Below are 26177 nucleotides of genomic sequence, written 5' to 3'. Positions count from 1 at the left end.
CCCATCATTTGTGTCAGTGGGAGGAATAGTGTCCCATCATTGGTGTCAGTGAGAGGAATAGTGCCCCATCATTGGTGTCGGTGGGAGGAATAGTGTCCCATCATTGGTGTCAGTGAGAGGAATAGTGCCCCATCATTGGTGTCGGTGGGAGGAATAGTGCCCCATCATTGGTGTCGGTGGGAGGAATAGTGTCCCATCATTGGTGTCGGTGGGAGGAATAGTGTCCCATCATTGGTGTCGGTGGGAGGAATAGTGTCCCATCATTGGTGTCAGTGGGAGGAATAGTGTCCCATCATTGGTGTCAGTGGGAGGAATAGTGTCCCATCATTGGTGTCAGTGGGAGGAATAGTGTCCCATCATTGGTGTCAGTGGGGGGAATAGTGTCCCATCATTGGTGTCAGTGGGGGGAATAGTGTCCCATCATTGGTGTCAGTGGGGGGAATAGTGTCCCATCATTGGTGTCAGTGGGGGGAATAGTGTCCCATCATTGGTGTCAGTGGGAGGAATAGTGTCCCATCCTTGGTGTCAGTGGGAGGAATAGTGTCCCATCCTTGGTGTCAGTGGGAGCAATAGTGTCCCATCCTTGGTGTCAGTGGGGGGAATAGTGTCCCATCCTTGGTATCAGTGGGAGGAATAGTGTCCCATCATTGGTATCAGTGGGAGGAATAGTGTCCCATCATTGGTGTCGGTGGGAGGAATAGTGTCCCATCATTGGTGTCGGTGGGAGAAATGCTTCTGGGTGGTAACATGAATTGTGATTTTTTTCGATGGACTGAACCTTTGGCTGATTCTAAAGGCAAAACATTTTTTTCACCTTCATACATTCTCTGTGCCGCCTCCCTTCCCCCATAATCACTTACCTGAGCGCGATGTGCCTGGTTGGAAATTTCTGTCAGATTCCCCATTGTGAGCGTAGAGCTGAGCCTTTCTTCACATTTACTGATTTTACAATATGTTTAAAATAAAAACTGTATTTCAATCGTTAGAAGATGTTATAATAAAAGTCAATCGTCTAATTTGGTGTAATTACCTTATAAAGAGGACCTGTCACTTTGCAGTGATAAAAATGCTGCCGAGGAGGAGAAAGGACAATTTTTGGGTCTTTTTTGTTGGGAAAACTTTAAGATAATTTGTGAATTATGGAGTTTTAAATTCCTGTCCTCTTTGCTAGGAGGTTAGGTTGCGGGGAAAATTGGGTGTGATGGTTGAAGGTGTCCTGAAGATGTTGATGGAGCGCGGGAAACTCGTCGCTAGTGTCCCCCTTTCCACCAGATTTCTGTCCGGTTCCATTTTTTCCCTGCTGCTTCCCAAGTGCCGGCTCTCCTTAACCTAACCTCCTAACACAGCCTCGGGGTAACATGTATACACGAAGGGTCGAAACCTAAAGTCCCTCTCAGGCCAAACTGAGGTCATTGAGGTCTTTACTGTGTCAGAGCACAGATGTAGAGCACGCTGACTAACCCCCAGCCAGAACGGCTCGGACCTGCAGGGATGTAGTCCCAAGGGAGGGGGGCGAGCGCGCTGACTAACCCCCAGCCAGAATGGCTCGGATCTGTATGGATGTAGTCCCAAGGGAGGGGGGCGAGCACGCCGACTAACCCCCAGCCAGAACGGCTCGGATCTGCAGGGATGTAGTCCCAAGGGAGGGGGGCGAGCACGCTGACTAACCCCCAGCTAGAATGGCTCGGATCTGCAGGGATGTAGTCCCAAGGGAGGGGGCGAGCACGCTGACTAACCCCCAGCCAGAACGGCTCGGATCTGCAGGGATGTAGTCCCAAGGGAGGGGGCGAGCACGCTGACTAACCCCCCAGCCAGAACGGCTCGGACCTGCAGGGATGTAGTGCCAAGGGAGGGGGCGAGCATGCTGACTAACCCCCCAGCCAGAACAGCTCGGATCTGCAGGGATGTAGTCTCAAGGGAGGGGGCGAGCACGCTGACTAACCCCCAGCCAGAACGGCTCGGATCTGCAGGGATGTAGTACCAAGGGAGGGGGCGAGCACGCTGACTAACCCCCAGCCAGAACGGCTCGGATCTGCAGGGATGTAGTGCCAAGGGAGGGGGCGAGCACGCTGACTAACCCCCAGCCAGAACAGCTCGGATCCACAGGGATCTAGTGCCAAGGGAGGGGGCGAGCACGCTGACTAACCCCCAGCCAGAACGGCTCGGATCTGCAGGGATGTAGTCCCAAGGGAGGGGGGCGAGCACGCTGACTAACCCCCAGCTAGAATGGCTCGGATCTGCAGGGATGTAGTCCCAAGGGAGGGGGCGAGCACGCTGACTAACCCCCAGCCAGAACGGCTCGGATCTGCAGGGATGTAGTCCCAAGGGAGGTGGCGAGCACGCTGACTAACCCCCAGCCAGAACGGCTCGGATCTGCAGGGATGTAGTCCCAAGGGAGGGGGCGAGCACGCTGACTAACCCCCAGCCAGAACGTCTCGGATCCGCAGGGATGTAGTGCCAAGGGAGGGGGCGAGCACGCTGACTAACCCCCAGCCAGAACGGCTCGGATCCGCAGGGATGTAGTGCCAAGGGAGGGGGCGAGCACGCTGACTAACCCCCAGTCAGAACGGCTTGGATCTGCAGGGATGTAGTCTTAAGGGAGGGGGGCGAGCACGCTGACTAACCCCCAGCCAGAACGGCTCGGATGATGGGGGCAAGCTTACAGGAAGTGAGAAATTCAGAGCCAGAAAAAAAACATTTAGATGGGAAATGGAAGGAAAAAGTAAGTGAACCCACAATGCACGAGATTAAAGGAACCGATTTAGAAAATAAAAAACTAACCCCTTACCACCCCTTTGATTTCCACCATCCCGCCTAGCAGGCTTTTCGTCTACTTCAAAGTGACAGGTTCTCTTTACACCCCTTTAATTTGACACGGATCTAAACTGCTGTCCTCCCTTCTTACTCTTTCCAGCATGCTGTCAGCTTGTGGAGGTTCTCCTGAACATGCTCATCCTGATCTGCTGCGCCGTATCCTACAACTCCACGGGGGGGTACACCGGCATAAGTAGCCTGGGAGGAATCTACTATTACCAGTTCGGGGGGGCGTATAACGGTTTTAGCGGTGCCGACGGAGAGAAGGCCCAGGCGCTGGACGTCGAGTTTTACAACTTGAAGCTGCCTTCTGTCACGGCTTCCATGGCCTTTGGGGGGGCCCTCATGACCTTCTGCTGCTTTCTTGTCCTGCTTGGGGTGCTGCGGGTCCCTTGGCGGTGGCCGGTGTGGCTCTTGGTAGAGTGCGTCTTGAATGTCGCCATCGCTATAGGCTACATCCCCGCTCTTTACTTCTACTTCCAACGGCTACAGGAAGCTTATAATTCCCAAGTGTGCAAAGACCGGGAGACCCTCTATAGCAGTAAAGGGTACAAGGGCTTCACCTGCGGCTTCCATGCGGCTGACATTGGCGCGGCTCTCTTCGCTTGCATGGCCATCATCGTCTTCGCCATGAGCGCCGTCCTCGCCATTAAGGGCTTCCGGACTGTCCGCCGGATGAAAAATAACAAGCCGGTCAACATGCTTGAGTTTTAGCCGAAATAATCTGCATGCTGTAAATTGGGGCTGGACAAATCTACATGGAACGTAGGGGGCAGCCCGGCCCACCTAAGAGTCATTGATCGGGCTTTCATCACACCCGGGACTTTCATGTCCGCTCTTGGAGGTTCGGTTATAGTAGAGTTAGGCGTTGGAATGAGGTTATGAGAAGGTCATTTGTAGTTGGAAGACTAGAGAGAAAAACCCAAGTCTCCTTTTCTCTCCACCTTTCTACTACATCATCTCCCGTCCCGATGCATCCAACTTTCCCATGACGTCCTCCAAGAACTGGACCTGTTGTGCCCTGGAGAAACCCTTGAAATCGGGTTAAGGTCTCGGGGAACTCCTAAAAATGGTTATCTCTACAGGCTTATGGAAACTTGGCCACACCACCACAATGGTGGCCAGTGAGTAAAAGCCCTATAAACTGGTGGTCAGTGGGAAGAATTCTCATTACAATGGTGGCCAGTGTTGTGCCCCCAGTATAATGGGGGTCAGTGGGAAGAATGCTTATTACAATAGTGGCCAGTGTAGTGCCCCTGGTACAATGGGGGTCAATTAGAAGAATGTTCACTACAATAGTGACCAGTGTAGTGCCCCCGGTACAATGGGGGGTCAATTAGAAGAATGTTCATTACAGTGGTGACCAGTGTAGTGCCCCTGGTACAATGGGGGGTCAATTAGAAGAATGTTCATTACGGTGGTGACCAGTGTAGTTCCACCATAGAAGAATGCTCATTACAATGGTGGCCAGTGTTGTGCCCCTGGTACAATGGGAGTCAGAGGGAATAATGCTTATTACAATAGTGGCCAGTGTAGTGCCCCTGGTACCATGGCGGGCAAATAGAAGAATGTTCATTACAGTGGTGACCAGTGTAGTGCCCCCGGTACAATGGGGGTCAATTAGAAGAATGTTCATGACAGTGGTGGCCAGTGTAGTGCCCCCAGTATAATGGGGGTCAATTTAAAGAAAGATAATTACAATAGTGGCCAGTGTAGTGCCCCCCGATACAATGGGGGTCAGTGGGAAGAATGCTCATTACAATGGTGGCCAGTGTAGTGCCCCCGGTACCATAGGGGTCAAATAGAAGAATGCTCACTACAGTGGTAGCCAGTCTAGTTCCACCATAAAATAATTTTCATTACATTGGTGACCAGTGTAGTGCCCCCCGGTACAATGGTGGCCAGTGGGAACAATGCTCATTACGATAGTGACCAGTCTAGTGCCTCTGGTACAATGGGGGTCAGGTTGAAGAACACTCATTACAATGGTGGCCAGTGGGAACAATGCCCATTATGATGGTGGCCAGTCTAGTGCCTCTGGTACAATGGGGGTCAGGTTGAAGAACACTCATTACAATGGTGGCCAGTGTAGTTCCCCCAGTATAATGTGGGTCAATTTAAAGAAAGCTAATTACAATGTGGCCAGTGTAGTGCCCCTCGATACAATGGGGGTCAGTGGGAAGAATGCTCATTACAATAGTGGCCAGTGTAGTGCCCCTGGTACCATAGGGGGTCAAATAGAAGAATGCTCACTACAGTGGTAGCCAGTCTAGTTCCACCAGAAAATAATTTTCATTACAATGGTGGCCAGTGGGAAAAATGCCCATTACGATAGTGGCCAGTCTAGTGCCTCTGGTACAATGGGGGTCAGATTGAAGAATACTTATTACAATGGTGGCCAGTCTAGTGCCTCTGGTACAATGGGGGTCAGATTGAAGAATACTTATTACAATGGTGGCCAGTCTAGTGCCTCTGGTACAATGGGGGTCAGATTGAAGAATACTTATTACAATGGTGGCCAGTGTAGTGCCCACGGTACAGTTTGAAGAAAGCCCATTATAATTGTGGCCAGTGTAATGCCCCCGTTACAATGGTGGCCAGTGGGAACAATGCTCATTATGGTGGTGGCCAGTCTAGTGCCTCTGGTACAATGGGGGTCAGGTTGAAGAACACTCATTACAATGGTGGCCAGTGTAGTGCCCCTGGTACCATAGGGGTCAAATAGAAGAATGCCCACTACAGTGGTAGCCAGTCTAGTACAATGGGGCTCCACTTTCAAGCAATCTTCCCAAAAACATACTTGTAAACCCATTTTGTGATGAGCAAAGCACAACTTGTAAGTCCCCCGACCCCTTTCTTTCATAGTATTGTGGTTCCTGTTTACTGGTGTGTTTTTACTGACCGCAACAAAAAAAAGGTCAAAAAAGTCTAAAAGTCGGCCGCTACCAGCAAATTGCTCAATCTTGGTTCCTGAGATTTGTCCGGCCCCATTGTAAATAAATGTAAATGATATGCTGGAGATCACAGCTCTGTGTTTTTTTTTTTTTTTTTTTTAGCATTTTGTATTAAAGCAATAAAGATATTGTATACAAAACGGAAAACTTGTTCACAACTTTATTCTTCATAGAAAGTATAACGAGGAGCGCGGGTGAGAAGTCATTAGAATATATAAACAAAGCGATTTGGTTGGAGATAAAGGTGCGCCGTATAGAAATTCACTCAGAAATTATATAAAAATATTTATTGAGACAATATTATAAAAGTAATGAACACTGTGTATTGTGTTGCTTTCATTACTTTTATAATATTGTCTTAATAAATATTTTCTATATTTTTTTTATATAAATTCTGAGTGAATTTCTACATGGCACACCTTTATCTCCAACCAAATCCTTTCATAGTTCTCAGGGATGTTGGTGTTGTATTTTATTATAATCAATTTTGTGCTGATCTCTGACGCCCGTTTTTCCTGACCTTCTGTATATACAGGAGCATCTCATAAAACTAAAAAATCATCAAAAAGTTAATTTATTTCAGTAACTCAACTCGAAAAGTAAAATTTATATATATATATATATATATATTTAGTATATGGCACAATTTTGATGATTGTGGCTTATAGCGAGTGACACCCCAAAAATGTATATCTCAGAAAATTTTAAAGAAATGGTTGAAATGTATCACTCTGTATCAAATCTATAAAATATGAGTTTCACTTTTTTAATTGAATTACCGTGTATACTCGAGTATAAGCCAACGTGAATATAATCCAAAGGCACCTAATTTTACCACAAAAAACTGGGAAAACTTATTGACTCGAGTATAAGCCTAGGGTGAGAATGCAGCAGCCACTGTAAGCGGAAAAGAGGGTCAACAATGCCCATCTGCAGCCTCACTGTGCTCAACCTCACTGTGCCTATTGTTGCCTCACTGTGCCTATTGTCGCCTCACTGTGCTCAACCTCACTGTGCCTATTGTCGCCTCACTGTGCCTATTGTCGCCTCACTGTGCTCAACCTCACTGTGCCTATTGTCGCCTCACTGTGCCTATTGCCGCCTTACTGTGCTTAGCCTCACTGTGCCCATTGTCGCCTCACTGTGCTCATCCTCACTGTGCCCATTGTCGCCTCACTGTGCCCATTGTCGCCTCACTGTGCCTATTGTCGCCTCACTGTACTCATCCTCACTGTGCCCATTGTCGCCTCACTGTGCCCATTGCCGCCTCAGGCCGCGTACACACTGTTGAACGTGTCCGCTGAAACTGGTCCACTAACCAGTTTCCCCGGACATGTCCGACCGTGTGTACGGCCTAGCAGACAGGTTTCCAGCGGACAAAAGTTTCTTAGCAAGCTAAAAAACTTGTCCGCTGGTTATGACGTGTAACCAGCGTCCCGAAATCCCGCGCATGCGTCGAATTGATACGACGCATGCGTGGAAGCATTGCACTTCCGTGTTTGAGAACGTCGGTGTCTTCTACGTCACCGCGTTCTCTGTCCGCGGGGATTTTGGTCTGATGGTGTGTACACACATCAGGCCAAAAGCTCCCAGGAGACATGTCCGATGAAAACGGTCCGCGGACATGTCTCCTCGTGTGTACGGGGCCTCACTGTGCCCATTGCCGCCTCACTGTGCCCATTGCCGCCTCGCTGTGCCCGAGTCAGTGTACCTGAAATTTTTACAGGCTGTGGGCATCCATTCATTGTTTAAAAGTCGCGGTCTCCTCCTGGTCCCATTCCGTGATAGGCGTTTCCCAGCAGCCTATCACGGACGTCTTCTCATCCTCTTCTCATCCTCGGACTCGGTTTCCCAGCAGACGCTGTGTTCAGTGTTCCGCCAATCACGGACGTTCTTTTGTCCGAGGATGAAAAGACGTCCGTGATTGGCGGAACACTGAACACAGTGTCTGCTGGGAAACGCCCTTCACGGAAGGGACCGGGGGGAAGCCGCGACTTTTAAACAATGGACGCTCGCAGCCCTTCAGGTACACTGACCCGAGTATAAGCCGAGGCCCAGAAAAACTCGGCTTATACTCGAGTATATACGGGCCGCCACTGTCCTGAACCCAGTCTGCAGAAAATCCATGGCGAGTTCTTTGCTCCCCGGGAAGGGTTCCGGTAGGTTAGGACATGTTGGCGGTGTGGCCCCTGGTAATGTACTTTCTTGGTCTCTTGATAGCGAGGGCCCAGTCATGCTGCCAGACCTGGTAAGCGGGTTTCTTAGCCTTTTTCTTTCTGCCCTCTCAGGTGTTCTGCAGATGTTGGAGGTGGTCCTCAACGCTCTGGTCCTGGTCTGCATAATCTCCTCCTACTTCGTCCTTTCTGGGTTCAGCTCCAGCATGGCAAGTGGCGGCTTCGGAGGAGGGTATTACCCGTTTGAGGGCCAGGAGCTCCAACTGGTGCGTCAACTGGACCAGGAATTCTCGCTGCGGCGGGCCCCCTTGCTCTACGGTGGCCTGACGGTGGCACTTCTGATGGCGACTCTGACACTTGCCATCCTGGCCGCGGGATCCAAACATCTGCTCCGCCTCTCGGGCCGGTGGCTCGTGATCGAGACTGTTTTCAGCGTGGTGGCCTCTCTTAGTTACGTGGCTGCGGTGGGGGTGTTTTTACACTTCGCCCTCCAGATCAACGCCATGGACGTGTGTAAGAAGCGGGAGATACTGTACGCCAGAAACGGCCTGACCTGGATGAACTGCGGTCTGGCGGGCACTGATGGAGGAGCGGCAACATTTGCCATCTTGCTGGTTATTTTATATGGTGTCAGTGCTGTGCTGGCCATCCGTGCCTTCCGAGAGCGGCAAACGCTACAGCAATAACCTTCTGGGCCAATAAGGATGGGAAGCGCCAAACAGGCAAATGCCACAAAGGTGGTCTGAACAAATATGTTATCAGGATACAGTGGGGATCGAAAGTTTGGGCACCCCAGGTCAGAATTTGTATTAATGTGCATAACGAAGCCAAGGAAAGATGGAAAAATCTCCAAAAGGCATCAAATTACAGATTAGACATTCTTATAATATGTCAAAAAAAGTTAGATTTTATTTCCATCATTTACACTTTCAAGATTACAGAAAACAAAAAAATGGTGTCTGCAAAAGTTTGGGCACCCTGCAGAGTTAATATCTTGTACTGCCCCCTTTGGCAAGTATCACAGCTTGTAAACGCTTTTTGTAGCCAGCCAAGAGTCTTTCAATTCTTGTTGGAGGGATCTTTGCCCATTCTTTCTTACAAAAGTCTTCCAGTTCTTTGAGATTTCTGGGCTGTCTGTCACGCACGGCTCTTTTATGGTCTATCCATAGATTTTCAATTATGTTGAGGTCAGGAGATTGTGAAGGCCATGGCAAAACCTTCAGTTTACGCCTCTTGATGTAATCCCCCGTGGATTTTGAGGTGTGTTTAGGATCATTATCTATTTGTAGAAGCCATCCTCTTTAACTTCAGCTTTTTCACAAATGGCATCAAGTTACCATCCAAAATTTGCTGAAATGTTATTGAATCCATTTTTCCTTCTACTCGTGAAATGTTCCCTGTGCCACTGGCTGCAATACAACCCCAAAGCATGATTGATCCACTCCCATGCTTCACAGTTGGACAGAGGTTCTTTTCATTAAATTCTGTGCCCTTTCTTCTCCAAGCGTACCTTTGCTCATTCCGGCCAAAAAGTTATATTTTAACCTCATCGGTCCACAGAAAATGTTTCCAAAATGCATCAGGCTTGTCTATATGTTCATTTGCAAAGTTCAAATGCTGATTTTTGTGGTGAGGACGTAGAAGAGGTTTTCTTCTGATGACTCTTCCATGAAGACCATATTTGTACAAGTATCTCTTTATAGTGGAATAGTGTACCACAACTCCAGTGTCTGCCAGATCTTTCTGGAGGGATCGTGCCGTCAAACGTGGGTTTTGAATTGCTTTTCTCACAATCCTGCGAGCTGTTCTGTCCGATATTTTTCTTGGTCTTCCAGATCTTGCTTTAACTTCCACTGTTCCTGATGACTGCCATTTCTTAATTACATTCCGAGGAACAGAGGATATTGACATCTGAAAACGCTTTGCTATCTTCTTATAGCCTTCTCCAGCTTTGTGAGCGTCAACTATTTTCACTTTCAGTTTTCTAGACAACTGCTTAGAAGAACCCATGGTGCTGATTGTTGGGGCAAGGTCAGATGAGTCTGGGCATTTAAAACCTTTGAGATTTACATCACCTGGTCTTCCCAGACGATGATTGAGAAAAATCCATGACACTGGCAGGTCTCAGCTTTGCAAAGGGGGCAGTGCATGCTATACATTCTGCAGGGTGCCCAAACTTTTGCAGACACCATTTTTTTGTTTTCTGTCATTTTGAAAGTGTAAATGATGGAAATAAAATCTAACTTTTTTTGACATATTATAAGAATGTCTAATCTGTAATTTGATGCCTTTTGGAGATTTTTCCATCTTTCCTTGGCTTCGTTATGCACATTAATACAAATTTTTACCTGGGGTGCCCAAACTTTCGATCCCCACTGTATATATATATATACACCGTATATACTCAAGTATAAACCGACCTGAATATAAGCCGAGGCACCTCATTTTACCACAAAAAATGGGAGTTTATTGACTCGAGTATAAGCCTAGGGTTGGGGCAGCAGCTACTGTAAGTGGAAAAGAGGGTCAACAATTCCCACCTGCAGCCTCACTGTGCCCACCTGCAGCCTCACTGTGCCCACCTGCAGCCTCACTGTGCCCATTTACAGCCTCACTGTGCCCACCTGCAGCCTCACTGTGCCCACCTGCAGCCTCACTGTGCCCACCTGCAGCCTCACTGTGCCCACCTGCAGCCTCACTGTGCGCACCTGCAGCCTCACTGTGCGCACCTGCAGCCTCACTGTGCCCATCTGCAGCCTCACTGTGCCCATCTGCAGCCTCACTGTGCCCACCTGCAGGCTCACTGTGCCCATCTGCAGCCTCACTGTGCATGCCCCCATTTGCAGCCTCAGGCATTAAAGGCTCTTTCACTCACCCTTGCAAAGGGACCGCGCATGAGCTGGAATTTTCACTTAGCTTGGTAAATATGGTACAAAAATTCCCCCAGCCAATGGCATGCATAGAAACCAGAGTTTTTGCTTGCACATAATTGGATGATGGGAAGTCAGCAGAGCCTCATCTCATTTACTCAGCTAAGGGGAAATTCCCTTTTTGCTAAACAGCCGACTGCCCTTAGTAAATCAACACCCTCCAGCTGTTGTGGAACTACAAGTCCCATCATACCTCTGGGAGTAGGAACAAAGATTGTCTCTGGACAGCCGCACTCTGAAAAAATTGTAGTCATATGACTAAGCACTAGTTTCAGTGCGAAACGCGTCAGGGTCAGGTTTTATTTTATTTTGCTGTGACTTGTAGTGCTGTCCTTTTAATAAAAGGCTACAATTTGTTCAGAGTGCGGCTGTCCAGAGACCATCTTTGTTCCTGCCTTGCTGAGTGCATTGCCTGCACCTGAGTTGTCTGGGTTCCCACCTGGAGCGGCTCCTCCCCTTTTCCCCTACCTCTGGGAGTAACTGTAACTGCCGGCCTTGCAGTGCCTCATGGGAAATGTAGTTTCACAACAGCTGGAGGGCCCCAAGTTGCCTACCTCCTGGTCTATATGGTGGTTGCTTAACAGCGGCCCTCCAGCTGTTGCGGAACTACAAGTCCCACGAGTCATTGTAAGGATGAGAGGTACACACATGACTCCCAAAGGCTGAGACATGATGGTAGTCCCGCTACAGCTGGAGGGCCACAGCTTGAGCGCCTTATAGTCTATATGGACTGCAGCCAATGGAGTCCCAGGCCCAGATCCTCCCATATGATGGCCTCCTTCATGGGACCGGTTCCAGGATGGACTGTGTTCTCATCGCGGTAAATATCTCCTCCATGCAAAGCCCGGCTTTTCAGCCAAGCTTCCGTTGTCCCAAATGAGTTCCTAATTTCCAAAGAGAATTGATCACAGATATGCGCCCTCTGGTGGAGAACAGCGGTATAGACCCCGAGGAATCTCTTCTCATTCAATTACTGTAATGCTGCTTTTTGATGATCTCTTTGTATCCTTTAGATTTCAGTTAATAATTAACATTTCTGTCTAAAGTAACATTTCTTAAAGTCCTTTATAACATTTCATGCTTACTGTTAAAAAAAAAAAAAAAAGGAAAATAAATGGCGCGTAATACTAAACTATCTGCTACACCTTGCCCCTGGATGACGTCTCTTCATGACGAAACGCGATGGACGGAGCCTCCCACTGACGTTGTCGCGTTCCAGGAAGTGAATGTCTATGCAGGCTCTGTGATTGTATTTTTACGTGTTCATGTTTTTTAATCCTATGTAACTGTATTTCTTTACATAAACTCTTTAAAAAGTTTTTTTATAAAATGTAGAGGCTCTTCTTGTCTTGCCTTACAATGAATTACTATGCCATGGATCGGGTTATTGACGGAGTCCCTGGTCAATTGATGTTTTTTTTTTCTTCCTGCAAGGAAAAGGCATAATGTGCTAGTATGCATTGCATTGCCCCCATATCACCCCCTACTCTGCCCCTTCCCCCATGTCACCCCCTACTCTGCCCCCTTCACCCCATGTCTCCCCCTACGCTGCCCCCTTCACCCCATGTCTCTTCCTACTCTGCCCCCTTCCCCCATGTCAGCCCCTACTCTGCCCCCTTCCTCCCTACTCTGCCCCCTTCCTCCCTACTCTGCCCCCTTCACCCCATGTCTCCCCCTACTCTGCCCCCTTCACCCCATGTCTCCCCCTACTCTGCCCCCTTCACCCCAAGTCTCTTCCTACTCTGCCCCCTTCCCAATGTCACCTCCCTACTCTGCCCCCTTCCCAATGTCACCTCCCTACTCTGCCCCCTTCCCCCCATGTAACCACCTACTCTGCCCTTCCCCTTATGTCACCCCCCTGCTCTAATGTGACCCCCCTACTCTGCCCCCTTCCCCCATGTCACCCCCTACTCTGCCCCCTTTCTCCCCCCTTTGCCCCATGTCTCCCCCCTTCCCAATGTGACCCCCTACTCTTCCACCTTCTCAATGTCATCTCCCTACTCTGCCCCCTTCCCCCATGTCACCCCCCACTCTGACCCCCTACCCCCCATGTTACCCCCTACTCTGCTCCCTTCACCCCATGTCACCCCCTACTCTGCTTCCTTCACCCCATGTCACCCCTACTCTGCCCCTTCACCCCATGTCACCCCCTACTCTGCCCCCTTCCCCTCATATCACCACCTACTCTGCCCCCTTCACCACACGTCACCCCCTACTCTGCCCCCTTCGCCCTATGTTACCCCTACTCTGCCCCCTTCACCCCACGTCACCCCCTACTCGGCCCCCTTCCCCTCATATCACCCCCTTCACCACACATCACCCCTACTCTGCCCCCTTCACCACACGTCACCCCCTACTCTGCCCCTTCACCCAACGTTACCCCCTACTCTGCCCCTTCACCCCACGTCACCCCCTACCCCTCACGTCACCCCCTACTCTGCCCCCTTCACCACACATCACCCCTACTCTGCCCCCTTCACCACACGTTACCCCCTACTCTGCCCCTTCACCCCACGTCACCCCCTACTCTGCCCCTTCACCCCACGTCACCCCCTACTCTGCCCCCTTCCCCTCACGTCACCCCCTACTCTGCCCCCTTCACCACACGTCACCCCCTACTCTGCCCCCTTCGCCCAACGTTATCCCCTACTCTGCCCCTTCACCCCACGTCACCCCCTACTCTGCCCCTTCACCCCACGTCACCTCCTACTCTGCCCCCTTCCTCCCCATTTCAAATTCCTGGACTACTACACCAACTGTATGGAACCGCTACGGCATGGCTCCAGCCAGCTACAGGGGCACTGACAGCTCATCACCCACCGAGGTAAGTACAGTGGGGACACATGGGTGGAATTGCTGGTGTGAACAGGTGAACTAACCCTTTAAATGCAACTAGTTATAACAGAAAATGTAATTTTCCTTTCTTGGCACCAATCCACGGCGGCTTCCATGGTGACGCCAGGAAAGTTACTTACCCATATCAACTGGATTGTACCAATTGTTAAAGAACCGCAGTCAAAGAAAGAAGATTTCTGATTGGTTGATCTGGGTTTCTGCAGTTTACAGAAGTCTCTGACTCTATTATTACATAAGTTAAAAATAATAATAAAAATAACGAGCAATAAAAATGTAAAAGGAACACAACGTGCATCAGGTTCAGTTTTAATTTAAACATAAATTAGGAATTTCAGAACGGAATAATCAGCAATGGGTTTCTAGGAAGGGCAGCAGGGTAATAACAAGTCAGGGAACCTCAGGGGTGGGGTTTCTTTCTTTTTTTTTTTTTTTTAGACCAGCAAAGCCTATAAATCAAAACTTGTACATATATACACATTTATTGCTTTTGCTAAAATAAAATGCACAAATAATGGCTTTAGAGGCTCTCACTTCTTTGGCTTCCCCCCCCAAACGGGGCAGTGTCACAGCTGCTATGATTTGGGTCATGGTACAAGCACCGCCCCCGCAGTGCAAGCTCCTTTTTTTCAGAGAAGAATACACCGTTTTTCCTTTTTATGAGCAACCCATCATTTTGAATGTTCATTGTTCATAGATTCAGCAGGGATCTGGATGCTTCATAGCACATAACAACAACAAAAAAGAAACATACATTGACACGCGCTGCAGTGCATTGGTAAATTCAAGATTCAGTGCTACGAGGAACATTGTGTTATACACAGTCCGACTTCCACACAACGTACCGTAATCTGCTTCAGTGTTACATGCAATATGAAACCTCTCGCTGCATGTCCATTCTGGAAAGTGGCCCCAAAATCCCCCCCCCCCCCCAAAAAAAAATCGTGCTCACCAGGTTTAAAGAGGACCTGTCCATTTTTTGAAATACCTCTCTATTTGAGGTCGCGAAAAAGAAGCTGTAGCATAAATTTATTTATTTTTTACACTTGGCAGGCCTATAGTGAAGTGGCTCTGCCCATTCATTAAAAAAAAAAAAAATCTGTCAAGTTGGAGATATGGGAGAGATGCAGTTGCTGTTTAAAGTGCACACGTCTTGCTTGGGAGGTATAAAGCAAAGCTGCCTGTGAATTGCATGCATGTTAGAAGTAATACCAGAGTTACGTAGACAGTCTTGCCACTGAGAGATCGCCACAGCTGGTCTACATAACTCCCCCCCCCCCCCCCATACCAGGGATACGCAATTAGCAGACCTCCAGCTGTTGCAAAACTACAAGTCCCATAATTTCTCTGCATCTGGGTGTCATGCTCTTGCTATGCCTCATGGGACTTGTAGTTCTGCAACAGCTGCAGGTACGCTAATTGCATATCACTGCTCTATACCAGAGATACGCAATTGGCGGACCTCCAGCTTTTGCAAAACTACAAGTCCCATCATGCCTCTGGGTGTCATTCTTGTGGCTGTCTGACTCTTGCTATGCCTCATGGGACTTGTAGTTCAGAAACAGCTGGAGGTCCGCTAATTGCATATCACTGCTCTATACCAGGGATATTCAATTAGCGGACCTCCAGCTGTTGCAAAACTACAAGTCCCATCATTTCTCTGCCTCTGGGTGTCGTGCTTGTGGCTGTCAGGGTCTTGCTATGCCTCATGGGACTTGCAGTTCTGCAACAGCTGGAGGTCTGCTAATTGCATGCCACTGCTCTATACCGTGGGAAGGCAACCTGTGGGCACTCCAGCTGTTGCAGAACTACAAGTCCCATCATGCCTCTGGGAGTAACTGTAACTGCCAACCCCCATGGCTCAATGGGGAAATGTAGTTCCACAACAGCTGGAGCGACTGCATCCTAGCAACAAAATATGCCAGTTAGTTAAAACTACTAGTAACAAAGGATGCCAGTTGGTTAGAGCTACTAGCAACGAAAGATGCTAGTTGGTTAGAGCAAATGCATCCTAGCAACCAAGGATACTAGTTGGTTAGAGCCGCCTGCATCTTAGCAACAAAGAATGCAAGTTGATTAGAGCAAGCTGCATCCTAGCAATAAAGGATGCCAGTTGGTTAAAGCCATCTACATCCTAGAAACAAAGGATTCTAGTTGGTGAGAGCCGCTTGCATTTTAGTAACCAAGGATGCTAGTTGGTTAGAGCAAGCTGCATCCTAGCAACAAAGGATACCAGTTGGTTAAAACCACCTGTATCGTAGCAACAAGGCAAACTAGTTGGCTGGAGCCATGTACATCCTAGCAATGAAGGACACTAGGCAGCTCAAGCAACCTGCCTCCTAGCTTCCACTGCCTAGTGTTCTTCATTGCTTTCAAGAAAGCTGCCTAGTGACTTCTGTTGCTAGGATGCAGGCGGCTATGGCCACATAGCGGACTCTGTTCTTACGATGCAGGAAGATATTGCAGCCTAGCATCCTGTTGCCAATATGCAGGCAGTTTTTGTTTTCTTTAAACATTTGTATGCATTTAAGACCCCTTTCACACGGGAGGCATTTTTCAGGTGCTTTGGCGCTAAAAATAGTGCCTGTAAAGCGCCTGAAAGAAGCTTCATCTGCAATCCCAGTGTGAAAGCTTGAGTGCTTTCACACTGGGGCGGTGCGCTGGCTGGACATAAAAAAAAAAGTCCTGCAAGCAGCTTCCTTAGGCGCGGTGTACACAACACTCCTAAAGCACCCCTGCCCATTGAAATTGATGGGAAGCGCCTTCAAAGCGTCTCGGCGTGGGCGCTTTTAACCCTTTATTTGGCCGCAAGTGGGGGTTAGAAAGCGTCCCGTTAGCGCCCGAAAAGCGCTGCAAAAACTAGAGGCGCCTTACCGCGGAAGCCCCCCCCCCCCCCCCCCCTGGCAGCGTGAAAGGGCTCTAAGTATTAGAACAAGCATTCAAATGCATGCGGGGAAAAACGCTGATATGTTGCTCCATGGGTTTCGTGCTTTTTTTGTTTTTGTTTTGTTGAATGCAGCCCTAAAGTAGGGATGTAAATGCCGACTGTGTGTTGGCACTACGGCTATCATATAGCGGTGTTCAGAGAAGTGTGTCCGAAATAAAAAGGGCCATTGCTCTGCAAGAGAGATCAATGGAAAGGGGGATGGGGCAGGTGAATACAAAGCCCCGTCTGTTGTAGGTCTTTTAACGAGTGATAGAGTGACAGTTGGCACTTTCACTCAAATTTAACATCTCCATACTGGATTTTTTTTTTCGTTTTCTTCATCGGGGCCTCAACAAAGCTTGCCAAAAATTGTGCCAAAGCTAGCTGTATACAAACCTGTGTGTATGAAACCTAAACGTCTCCAAACAGAGACCAAATGTCTGAGTATAGGAAAGATTTGGCAATTAAAGAATGAGCATGCAAAATATTTCATCCCTTCCATCAAACTGGTTACGTAAAAGATATGTTAAGTCAGAAAACCTTAAAAAGAAAGAAAACTACCCTGAACTACTGGATGCACCAAGAACACAGCACTGGAGGTACGCTGTATGGCCAAAGGTTTGTAAACACCTGAACATCATTCCTATGGGAGCTTGTTGGCCTTTCCATTACAGAGATGAACTGGAGGGCCAAGATCTACACAGAATTTCTGGGAGGGGACCAAGCTTGACTTGAACTGGAGGGACAAGATCTACACAGAATTTCTGGGAGGGGACCAAGCTTGGGTTGAACTGGAGGGACAAGATCTACACAGAACTTTAGGAGGGGAACCGAGCTGGCGCTGAACAAGAGGGCCAAGATCCACACACACAACTCCAGTGGGGGGGGGGGGGGAATCAAGCTTGAGTTGAACTGGAGGGCCAAGATCTACACAGAATTTCAGGGAGGGGGACCAAGCTTAAGTTTAACTGGAGGGACAAGATCTGCACATAATTCCTGGGGGGGGGGGACCAAGCATGAGTTAAGCAGGAGGACCAAGATCAACACAGAACTTCAGGGGGGTGGAATAAAGCTTGAGTTAAATAGGAGGGCCAAGAGCCACACAACTTGGGGGGGGGGGGGGGGATCAAGCTTGGGTTAAACAGGAGGGCCAAGATCGGCACAACTTCGAGGGGGGGGGGGGGGGATCAGCTTGAGTTGAACAAGAGGGACAAAATCTACACAGAAATTTAGGAAGAGAACCAAGCTTGGGTTGAACAGAAGGGCCAAGATCTACAGCTAACTTCAGGAGGGGGAACTAAGCTTGAGTTGAACACGAGAGCCAAAATCTACACAGAATTTCTGGGAGGGGACCAAGCTTGAGTTGAACTGGAGGGACAAGATCTACACAGAACTTTAGGAGGGGAACCAAGCTTGCACTGAACAGGAGGGCCAAGAGCCACACACAATGTGAATTTTGGCCCTCCTGTTCAACCCAACCTCGATCCCCCCATGGTGTTGTGTGGATCTTGGCCCTCTGATCTACACATAACTCCTGGGGGGATGCAAGGTCTACACAGAACTCCAGGGGGGGGGGGGGGGAAGCTTAAGTTTAACAGGAGGACCAAGATTCACACAGAACTTTTTTGGGGGGGGGGGGGGGGATCAAGCTTGTGTTGAGGAGAGCCAAGATCCACACAGAACTCCAAGGGGGGGGGGGGGTCATGCTTGACTTGAACAAGAGGGACACGATCCACACAGGACTTCTGGGGGGGGGGGGGGGGGGAGATCAAGCTTGTGCTGAACAGGAGGGCCAAGATCCACACAGAACTTCAGGAGGGGTGGGACCAAGCTTGAATTGGACAGGAGGTCCAAGATCCACACAACTTCAGGGGGGAACCAAGCTTGAATTGAAAAGGAGGTTTAAGATATACACAGAACTTTAGGAAGAGAACCAAGCTTGGGTTGAACAGAAGGGCCAAGATCTACAGCTAACTTCAGAAGGGGGAACTAAGCTTGAGTTGAGCAGGATGGTCAAGATCTGCAAAGAACTTTCGGAGGGGGAACCAAGCTTGGGTTGAACAGAGGGGCCAAGATCCTCAGAACTTCAGGAGGGGGAACTAAGCTTGAGTTGAACAGGAGGGCCAAGATCAACACAGAACTTCAGAGGAACTTAAGCTGCTTAGATCTCTGCATCAACAGATTTCTTTTTTGCGATTTTGATGAAGGGGACGTTTGCTGATGTATTTTGTCATATGCTCAGCTTTAATTGCCCAAGATAAAGTCAGATTTACATTTTCAAAGCCCAGCCATGGGGCTGACTTTCCATGCCTTGTTTGAAGGAGTCGTTTTCATTCCATTCCAACTGACAACACACTATACCTGAACCTGCTATGTTAGTCCACCCCGCTATACCCACAGACCAACTGTCCACTCATTGTATAACATTCACTGTCCCATCAAGTATCTGTGCCTTAATCTGACATTTTAAATGTAAATAAAAGCCGATTATTATAGTCCAAGTGATCAGCAGTGACAGACAAGCCATACATATCCAGCGTTTAGTGCAGTTTGGACAAATTCGTAGCAATATCGCCATCAGAGAAGGCCCTATCCATGGCAAAGGTTACACCTACATTATCTGACTCTTTGCCGTCTTCGGGGCAGGGACAGGAAAAAGTGCATCTAGAGCTAAAAAGACCTTGTTACCTTTTTTCTTCTCGTGTTCTGGGTCAGGTAAAGGGGTTGTAAAGGTTTGTTTTTTATTTTCTAAACAAAAGGTTCCTTTAAGCTTGTGCATTGTTGGTTCCCTTACCTTTTCCTTCCATTTCCCTTCTAAGAAATAGTTTTTCTTTGTCTGAATTTCTCACTTCCTGTTCCTCCTCAGTAAGCTTGCCCCATCAATCGAGCCGTTCTGGCTGGGGGTTAGTCAGCGTGCTAGCCCCCCTCCCTTGGTACTACATCCCTGCGGATTCGAGCCCTTCTGGGTGGTTGGAAGTCGCGTGCTCGCCCTCTCCCTTAGGACTACATCCCTGCGGGGAGATGCTGTGAACGTTTACAGCGTCTCCCCACAGGGATGTAGGCTGGGGGTTAGTCAGCGTGCTCGCCCCCTCTCTTGGGACTACATCCCTGCAGATCTGAGCCGTTCTGGCTGGGGGTTAGTTTACGTGCTCGCCCCCTCTCTTGGGACTACATCCCTGCAGATCTGAGTCGTTCTGGCTGGGGGTTAGTTAACGTGCTCACCCTCTCCCTAGGGACTACATCACTGCAGATCCGAGCCGTTTCTGGCTGGGGGTTAGTCAATGTGCTCGCCCTCTCCCTTAGGACTACATCCCTGCGGATCAGAGCCGTTTCTAGCTGGGGGTTAGTCAGCGCGCTCGCCCCTTCCCTTGGGACTACATCCCTGCGGATCCGAGCCGTTCTAGCTGAGGGTTAGTCAGCATGCTCGCCCTCTCCCTTGGGACTACATCCCTGCGGATCTGAGCCGTTCTGGCTGGGGGTTAGCCAGCGTGCTCGCCCCTTCCCTTGGGACTACATCCCTGCGGATCTGAGCCGTTCTGGCTGGGGGTTAGTCAGCGTGCTCGCCCCTTCCCTTGGGACTACATCCCTGCGGATCTGAGCCGTTCTGGCTGGCAGTTAGTCGGCGTGCTTGCCCCTTCCTTCGGGAATACATCCCTGCGGATCCGAGCTGTTCTGGCTGGGGGTTACTCAGCGTGCTTGCCCCCTCCCTTGGGACTACATCCCTGCGGATCCGAGCCATTCTGGCTGGGGGTTAGTCAGCGTGCTCGCCCCCTCCCTGTAAACAGCGTCTCCCGGCAGGGATGTAGTCCCAAGGGAGCACGCTTAAGGGAGCACGCTGACTAACCCCCACCCAGAATGGCTCGGATGATGTCAATGGAAAAAGTAAGTGAACCAACAATGCATGAGCTTAAAGGAACCTATTTAGAAAATAAAAAACCTTTACAAGCCCTTTAACGGAAAAAAAAATAATCAAGGAAGTGGTTGACCTCTTCCTTCACAAATAAAGTAGAATTATTTTTGATAATTGAGCTTTCATCAAGTTTTTGTGACCCCCCCCCCCCCCCCCCCAATATAACTTTAAAAACTATCATCGGGTATAACAGATATTCATACAATTCAAATACTTTAGACAGTAGCGCGCTTATCAATCAAGTTGCAGCTTTACAAGGAATGTACACAAATGTTCTCGGCTGTTTGCTGCCTTCGTTTACAAGAATAAATTGGGGGGGGGGGGGGGGGAGAAAAAAAAATAAAATTCATTTAAAAGTGCTTAAGAGATAAGCGGCTTTGATGCAGCAGATCACGAAGGTCTCCGTTCTCTTAGAGAAAATAATCAAGGCCAGCGCCTCGGTCAACGTGAACCTTTAGAAAAAGTTTATGAAATGTTCCTTGTTCGTAGCTTATTAAGAAGTTTCCCCCCCCCCAAAAATGGGGGTTGGCTTACGTGAACCATGCTCCGTCACATCTGAACCATGCTCCGTCACATCTGAACCATGCTCCGTCACATCTGAACCATGCTCCGTCACATCTGAACCATGCTCCGTCACATCTGCCCTTCTGCCCAACCGGTGCCTTCTAAAGTGCTTCTTCGGCAAGTCCCAATTTCGAAGCACCGACTTCTGGGAATTCAATTTGAACAGCCCCAGTGCTTTAGGCGTTGGCAGAGGGGGGGTGACTTGGGGGGGGGGGGGGGGGAGTGCAGGATTTCCAATGTGTCGGCCCATTTTGGCTTTGATTAAAGTGGGAAAGTGACCAACGTCTGGATCTTGGGTCTACAGAACCAAACCTTCGTTGTGATATTTCTGGGACATTTTAGCGCAGTGGAATACTGCTGTCCCAAAAGAGGACCTCAAATCCAGGCTCAGCGAGTGATATGTGGAAATGATCCTTTTCAGACGAGTTACTGCTGTTCCACCAGCCTACAAGCTAGAGATGTCCCTTCAGAAAATCCACCAGAGGATACGATAATACTTTATCATGCACCCGCTAGTGCAGGGGTGTCAAACTCAATTTCATCGTGGGGCCGCATTAGCACTATGATTTCCCTCAAAAGGGCCAGTTGTATCTGTAAGATTAGATGTCTAGCACATCCCCTCCCCCTTTACATTAGATGTCAAGAGCCACCCCCATCATCGGAAGTTGAGTCCCCCACTCTCCCTTACATCACAGTGCACCCCCCTTTTCCTTATGCTGCTTCTGAGAAGAAGCTGGATGCATTGCTTGAAAGCAGAGAGTAAGGGCCTGGAGGAGGACCAGAGGAGGGCTGCAGCTGCAGGAGAGGTGAGAGGGCCACATGAAAGGGCCTGGAGGGCCGGATTTGGCCTGTGGGCCTTGTGTTTGACACCTGTGCACTAGTGGATTCTGCATGGGAACATGGTAGTCGAGACCTTCCAGCTCAAGGTTGTGGGCAAAACTAAGCTCTGGTGGAGGTCCAAACCTTGCGTAAATCCCGGTATAAAGGAATTATTGGGTGGAGTTGTTATTTTTGCCTTTTGTATCCAAAGCCAGACTTTTTTGTTTTTCTTTTTAGTTATGGATAAGAATAGGGAAGAGTTCAAACCTCCTGCTGCCATAACCGAGGTATCCATCTCTTCAGGTGGCGGTCCGGGTAACGATAATGGTGGTCTCTGCGGCGGGAGAGGAGCCCCCCCCTCTTCCGCCGCACTCCAGTGCCCTCCGCCGCTTACCGGAGCCGTCGGTAGCGGCAGAGGTGATCGGGGTCCTCTTCCTAGCTGGGTATGGATATGGGTGGGGGCAAAATTGGCCCCCCCACCTGTCTCCATATCATAGCAGGGATGGAAGCGACGTCAAAACTTCACCTCCGCCCATAGCTCTTAAAGGGACATTTTTTTTTAAATATTTTTTTTACCGCTGCGCAAATACGGTGTGACAAAAAGTATTGCAACGACCGCCATTTTATTCTCTAGGGCGGGGGTCTCCAAAATTTTCAAACAAAGGGCCAGTTTATTGTCCTTCAGACTTTAGGAGGGCCGGATTGTGGCCAGCAGGGGTAGAAATGTCACGGGCCTGGCATCAGTGAGAATAAATATGGCTTTAGGGTTGGTGGTCAATAGGAGGAGTAGTAGTGCCCCTCTCAGTAGGAGTAATAGTATCCCATCATTGGTATCGGTGGAAGAAAGAGTGCCCCACTGTTGGTGTCGGTGGGAGGAATAGTGCCCAAGGGCCGGATTAAGGCTAGCAAAGGGCCACATCTGGCCCTCGGGCCACAATTTGGAGACCCCTGCTCTAGGGTGTTAGAAAAAAAAATAATGTCTAGGAGGGTTCTAAGTAATTTTCTAGGAAAAGAAAAAATGTTTTTAACTTGTAAAAACAGGCCTAGATTCACGTAGAGCGGCGCAAGTGTGGGCGGGCGTAGCGTATCGTATTTACGCTACGCCGCCAAAACGTAGAGAGGCAAGTGCAGTATTCACAAAGCACTTGCGTCCTAAGTTACAGCGGCGTAGCGTAAATGTGCCGGCGTAAGCGTGCCTAATTCAAATTGTGAAGAGGTGGGCGTGATTTATGCTAATGAATCGTGACCCGACGTGATTGACGTTTTGAACGAACGGCGCATGCGCCGTCCGTGGACGTATCCCAGTGCGAATGCGTCGGATAGAATGCCTAAGATACTTTGAACACTGCCTACGACGTGAACGTAACTTACGCACAGCCCTATTCGCGTACGACTTACGTAAATGACGTAAAAAGATACACCTGTTCCGACGTCCATACCTTGCATGGGCTGCGCCACCTAGAGACCAGCTTTATCTTTACGCCGGCGTATGTCTTACGTAAACGGCGTAACTAATTGCGACGGGCGTACGTACGTCCGTGAATCGGCGTATCTAGCTCATTTACATATTCAACGCGGAAATCAACGGAAGCGCCACCTAGCGGCCAGAGTAAATATGCACCCCAAGATACGACGGCGTAGGAGACTTACGCCGCTCGTATCTTGGCCGAATTTATGCGTAACTGATTTGAAGAATCAGGCGCATAGATACGACGGCGGGCATTCGGACTTACGACGGCGTATCTGGAGATACTCCTTAGTAAGTCTTTGAGAATCTGGGCCAGAGTCCGAAAAACAGGCTGAAGTGGTTAATGGGTAACCCTACATCAGGGATATGCAATTAGCGTACCTCCAGCTGTTGCAAAACGACAAGTCCCACCATGCCTCTGGGTGTCATGCATGTGGCTGTCAGAGTCTTGCTATGCCTCATGGGACTATGGGACTTGTAGTCCTACAACAGCTGGGAGGTCCGCTAATTGCATATCCATTGCCCTACATCCTCTATTCAAAATAAAACAAAAATGTTGGCTTTAGATACAAACCAGATGCTATGGAGCAGCTCTTAGACACAGAAATTTAAAAAAATAAAATTTTCTTTGAGAATTAGCGTGCTCTTTATAAAGCACCAATATAACGTATTTTTGTTCTAAAAGTAACAATGTATTCAAGTGCGGATAAAAAATAGAAATCAGAAGACCTGTTTTTTTTTCTTCAATGATGGTCCCCCCACCTTTAAGAATCCCCTTTCCGATAACACGCCAGCGAAGGCCAAAGGGCTTCAGGACGCATTCCCAAAAAGGGACCAAGCCGCGGTTGAGGGCGCCATCGCTTTCCACAGGATCCACTTCGTTCAAAATATAAATATTTGGATTCGATTCACATTTTTGTTCATTGGCTCAACAACCAGGAAATTTAAAAACGTGTTAATAAATTAAATGCACAAAAAAAAAAAAAATTGGTGTTAAAAAAAAATGGGGCGGAGGATTTGAGGAGGTATGCTGTGATTGGCAGATCCCTCGACCATGTAAATGAGCGAAAAAAAAAAAAAGTCGCGCCTTTCTTAGCAAAAAGGTTCAGTAGTACGTTTTTTTTTTTGTTTGTTCAAACTGGCAATATTTCGGTTGTAAAATGTGCAATTTGTGGGATCACGCAGGTTTTGGAGATCCATGGGGGGGTGTCACAAGGCAGTGTCGAACTCCTCGGGGGCGTGGACTCGGCTGTCTTCTGCCGCTGACTCCAGTTCGTGCAGCTGCTCCCTCACCTCGTTTTCCAAGTGTGGAGGAACCACAAACTGGTCCTCGGGTTCCATCTGGGAAGGAGCGGAGAAGTAGCCGGTTTTCCTCTTTGGAGCTTCGGAGGCCACCTCGATTAGGTTGAGCATTTCTTCGAGGGGCACCACGGAGCCGTTGGAGTGCTTCTTCTTATACAAGCTCAGCGTGGACACCGAGGAAGGCAGGTCGTCCTTCTCTTGGCTCTGGTTGTGGTTTATGGTGTTCTGTTGTAAAATCTGCATGGAAATCGCACAAGCGTCCTCCTCCAGGCCCTGGAACGCGCCGACACCCGAAGGTTCCGGGGAATGTTGCCTGCTGCAGTGAATGTCCACCTCCACCTCCAGCCGGCTGCCCATGATGAGGCCTTCGGCCTGCAGCTCGTCGTCGCTGTCCAGGCCGTTCTCCGACTGGTTGCTGGAGAAGGTGGCGCAAGACGGCTGCCGCTGAAAGGTGCTGGCTGAGGGGACGGGGTGCAAGCTGCACCGGCGCTCGGGACGCAGGATGAGGCCTCCTTCTAGGCCGGCTATGGCGTGCTCGTCTGAAGCCGTAGACCCGACTTCGCTACTCACCTCCGACACGGACATTTCGCTGCTGAACTCGGAGGCGATGCCGCTGCTGGAGGACGGCGTGACCGAGTCGGGAGACTCTTTGGTCGCCGCGGAGGCCAAACCGGACGGGTGAGGCAACGTTAGTGTGTGCATCTCACAGGTGCAGGTGTCCTCTCCGATATTGAGACACACCACCAGGGCGGCGACGTTGTCCTGGCAGCCGTAGCTTTGCGCCAAAGTACAGAGCTTCTTGGCAGCGGCCAGCGGATCGGGGAGGTGGCGGACGGTTTGAACCGCCTCTGTGGCTGGTACGTACTCCCACAATGCTTTGCTCCCCAGGATTAACATCTCGTCCTGCACGGTCAGGGGCAGCGTGGTGATATGAGGATCCGGGAGCACCCACGGGTGGAGATAGGTGCAGCCCAGCAGACGGGTACAGCAGGTGACGCCATTAACCTTGTTGTCCTGCAACAGAGAGAAATAAATAATCACGGGCCAAGCCAACTTAGCGTTATCACACCACATCCCTGGATTTATAGATGAAAGGAGAGAGGATTGGGGATTTTTTAGGTGCAAAATGAGTTGCAATAGTATCAAATAAAATGTATAAAAGATTTTTTATTTTGAAAAAACAAAATAAAAAAATTGTTAAAACATAACATAAGGACAGTTTAACACAATGTTATCAACACAGCACTAAAAGATAGGTTTCCCAACATGTTTCGCCCATATATCAGGCTTCTTCAGGGGATGCTGTCCAGTTTAGAGGTACAAGCCTTCCATCAAGAAAACAGAAACATATATATATCATAATAATAATAAATTCTAAACAATTGATTATGATATATATATATATGTTTATTTTTTTATAGGAGGCTTGTACCTCAGCAGCTACAGTTTTTGTAGCTGCTGAC

At 49.0% G+C, this 26177-nt stretch overlaps 3 protein-coding genes across 3 annotated transcripts in view; 2 read left to right on the top strand and 1 right to left on the bottom strand.

Annotated features, from left to right (window-relative positions):
* Positions 1-2868: 2868 nt before the first annotated feature.
* MARVELD3 (MARVEL domain containing 3) lies at positions 2869-5046 on the top strand (the record flags this gene model as incomplete). Its single annotated transcript, XM_040327791.1, has 1 exon — positions 2869-5046. A coding segment is annotated over one exon (660 nt), but the record flags the coding sequence as incomplete, so codon positions are not given.
* Positions 5047-8054: 3008 nt separating this feature from the next.
* Positions 8055-8734, top strand: LOC120917103 (MARVEL domain-containing protein 3-like; the record flags this gene model as incomplete). Its single annotated transcript, XM_040328147.1, is given in 1 exon segment — positions 8055-8734. A coding segment is annotated over 1 exon segment (574 nt), but the record flags the coding sequence as incomplete, so codon positions are not given.
* A 15166-nt stretch (positions 8735-23900) lies between these two features.
* PHLPP2 (PH domain and leucine rich repeat protein phosphatase 2) overlaps positions 23901-26177 on the bottom strand; it is a 43111-nt gene continuing 40834 nt past the window's right edge. Inside the window, exon 19 of the mRNA XM_040329568.1 lies at positions 23901-25728. Within this exon, the coding sequence (XP_040185502.1) occupies positions 24622-25728 (1107 nt within the window). The 3' untranslated portion in view covers positions 23901-24621. The remainder of the gene's footprint in view (positions 25729-26177) is intronic.

This window comes from Rana temporaria, chromosome 11, assembly GCF_905171775.1.
Source record: "Rana temporaria chromosome 11, aRanTem1.1, whole genome shotgun sequence".
Classification (NCBI taxonomy): Eukaryota; Metazoa; Chordata; class Amphibia; order Anura; family Ranidae; genus Rana; species Rana temporaria.
This window is presented reverse-complemented; position numbering and strand designations above follow the sequence as displayed.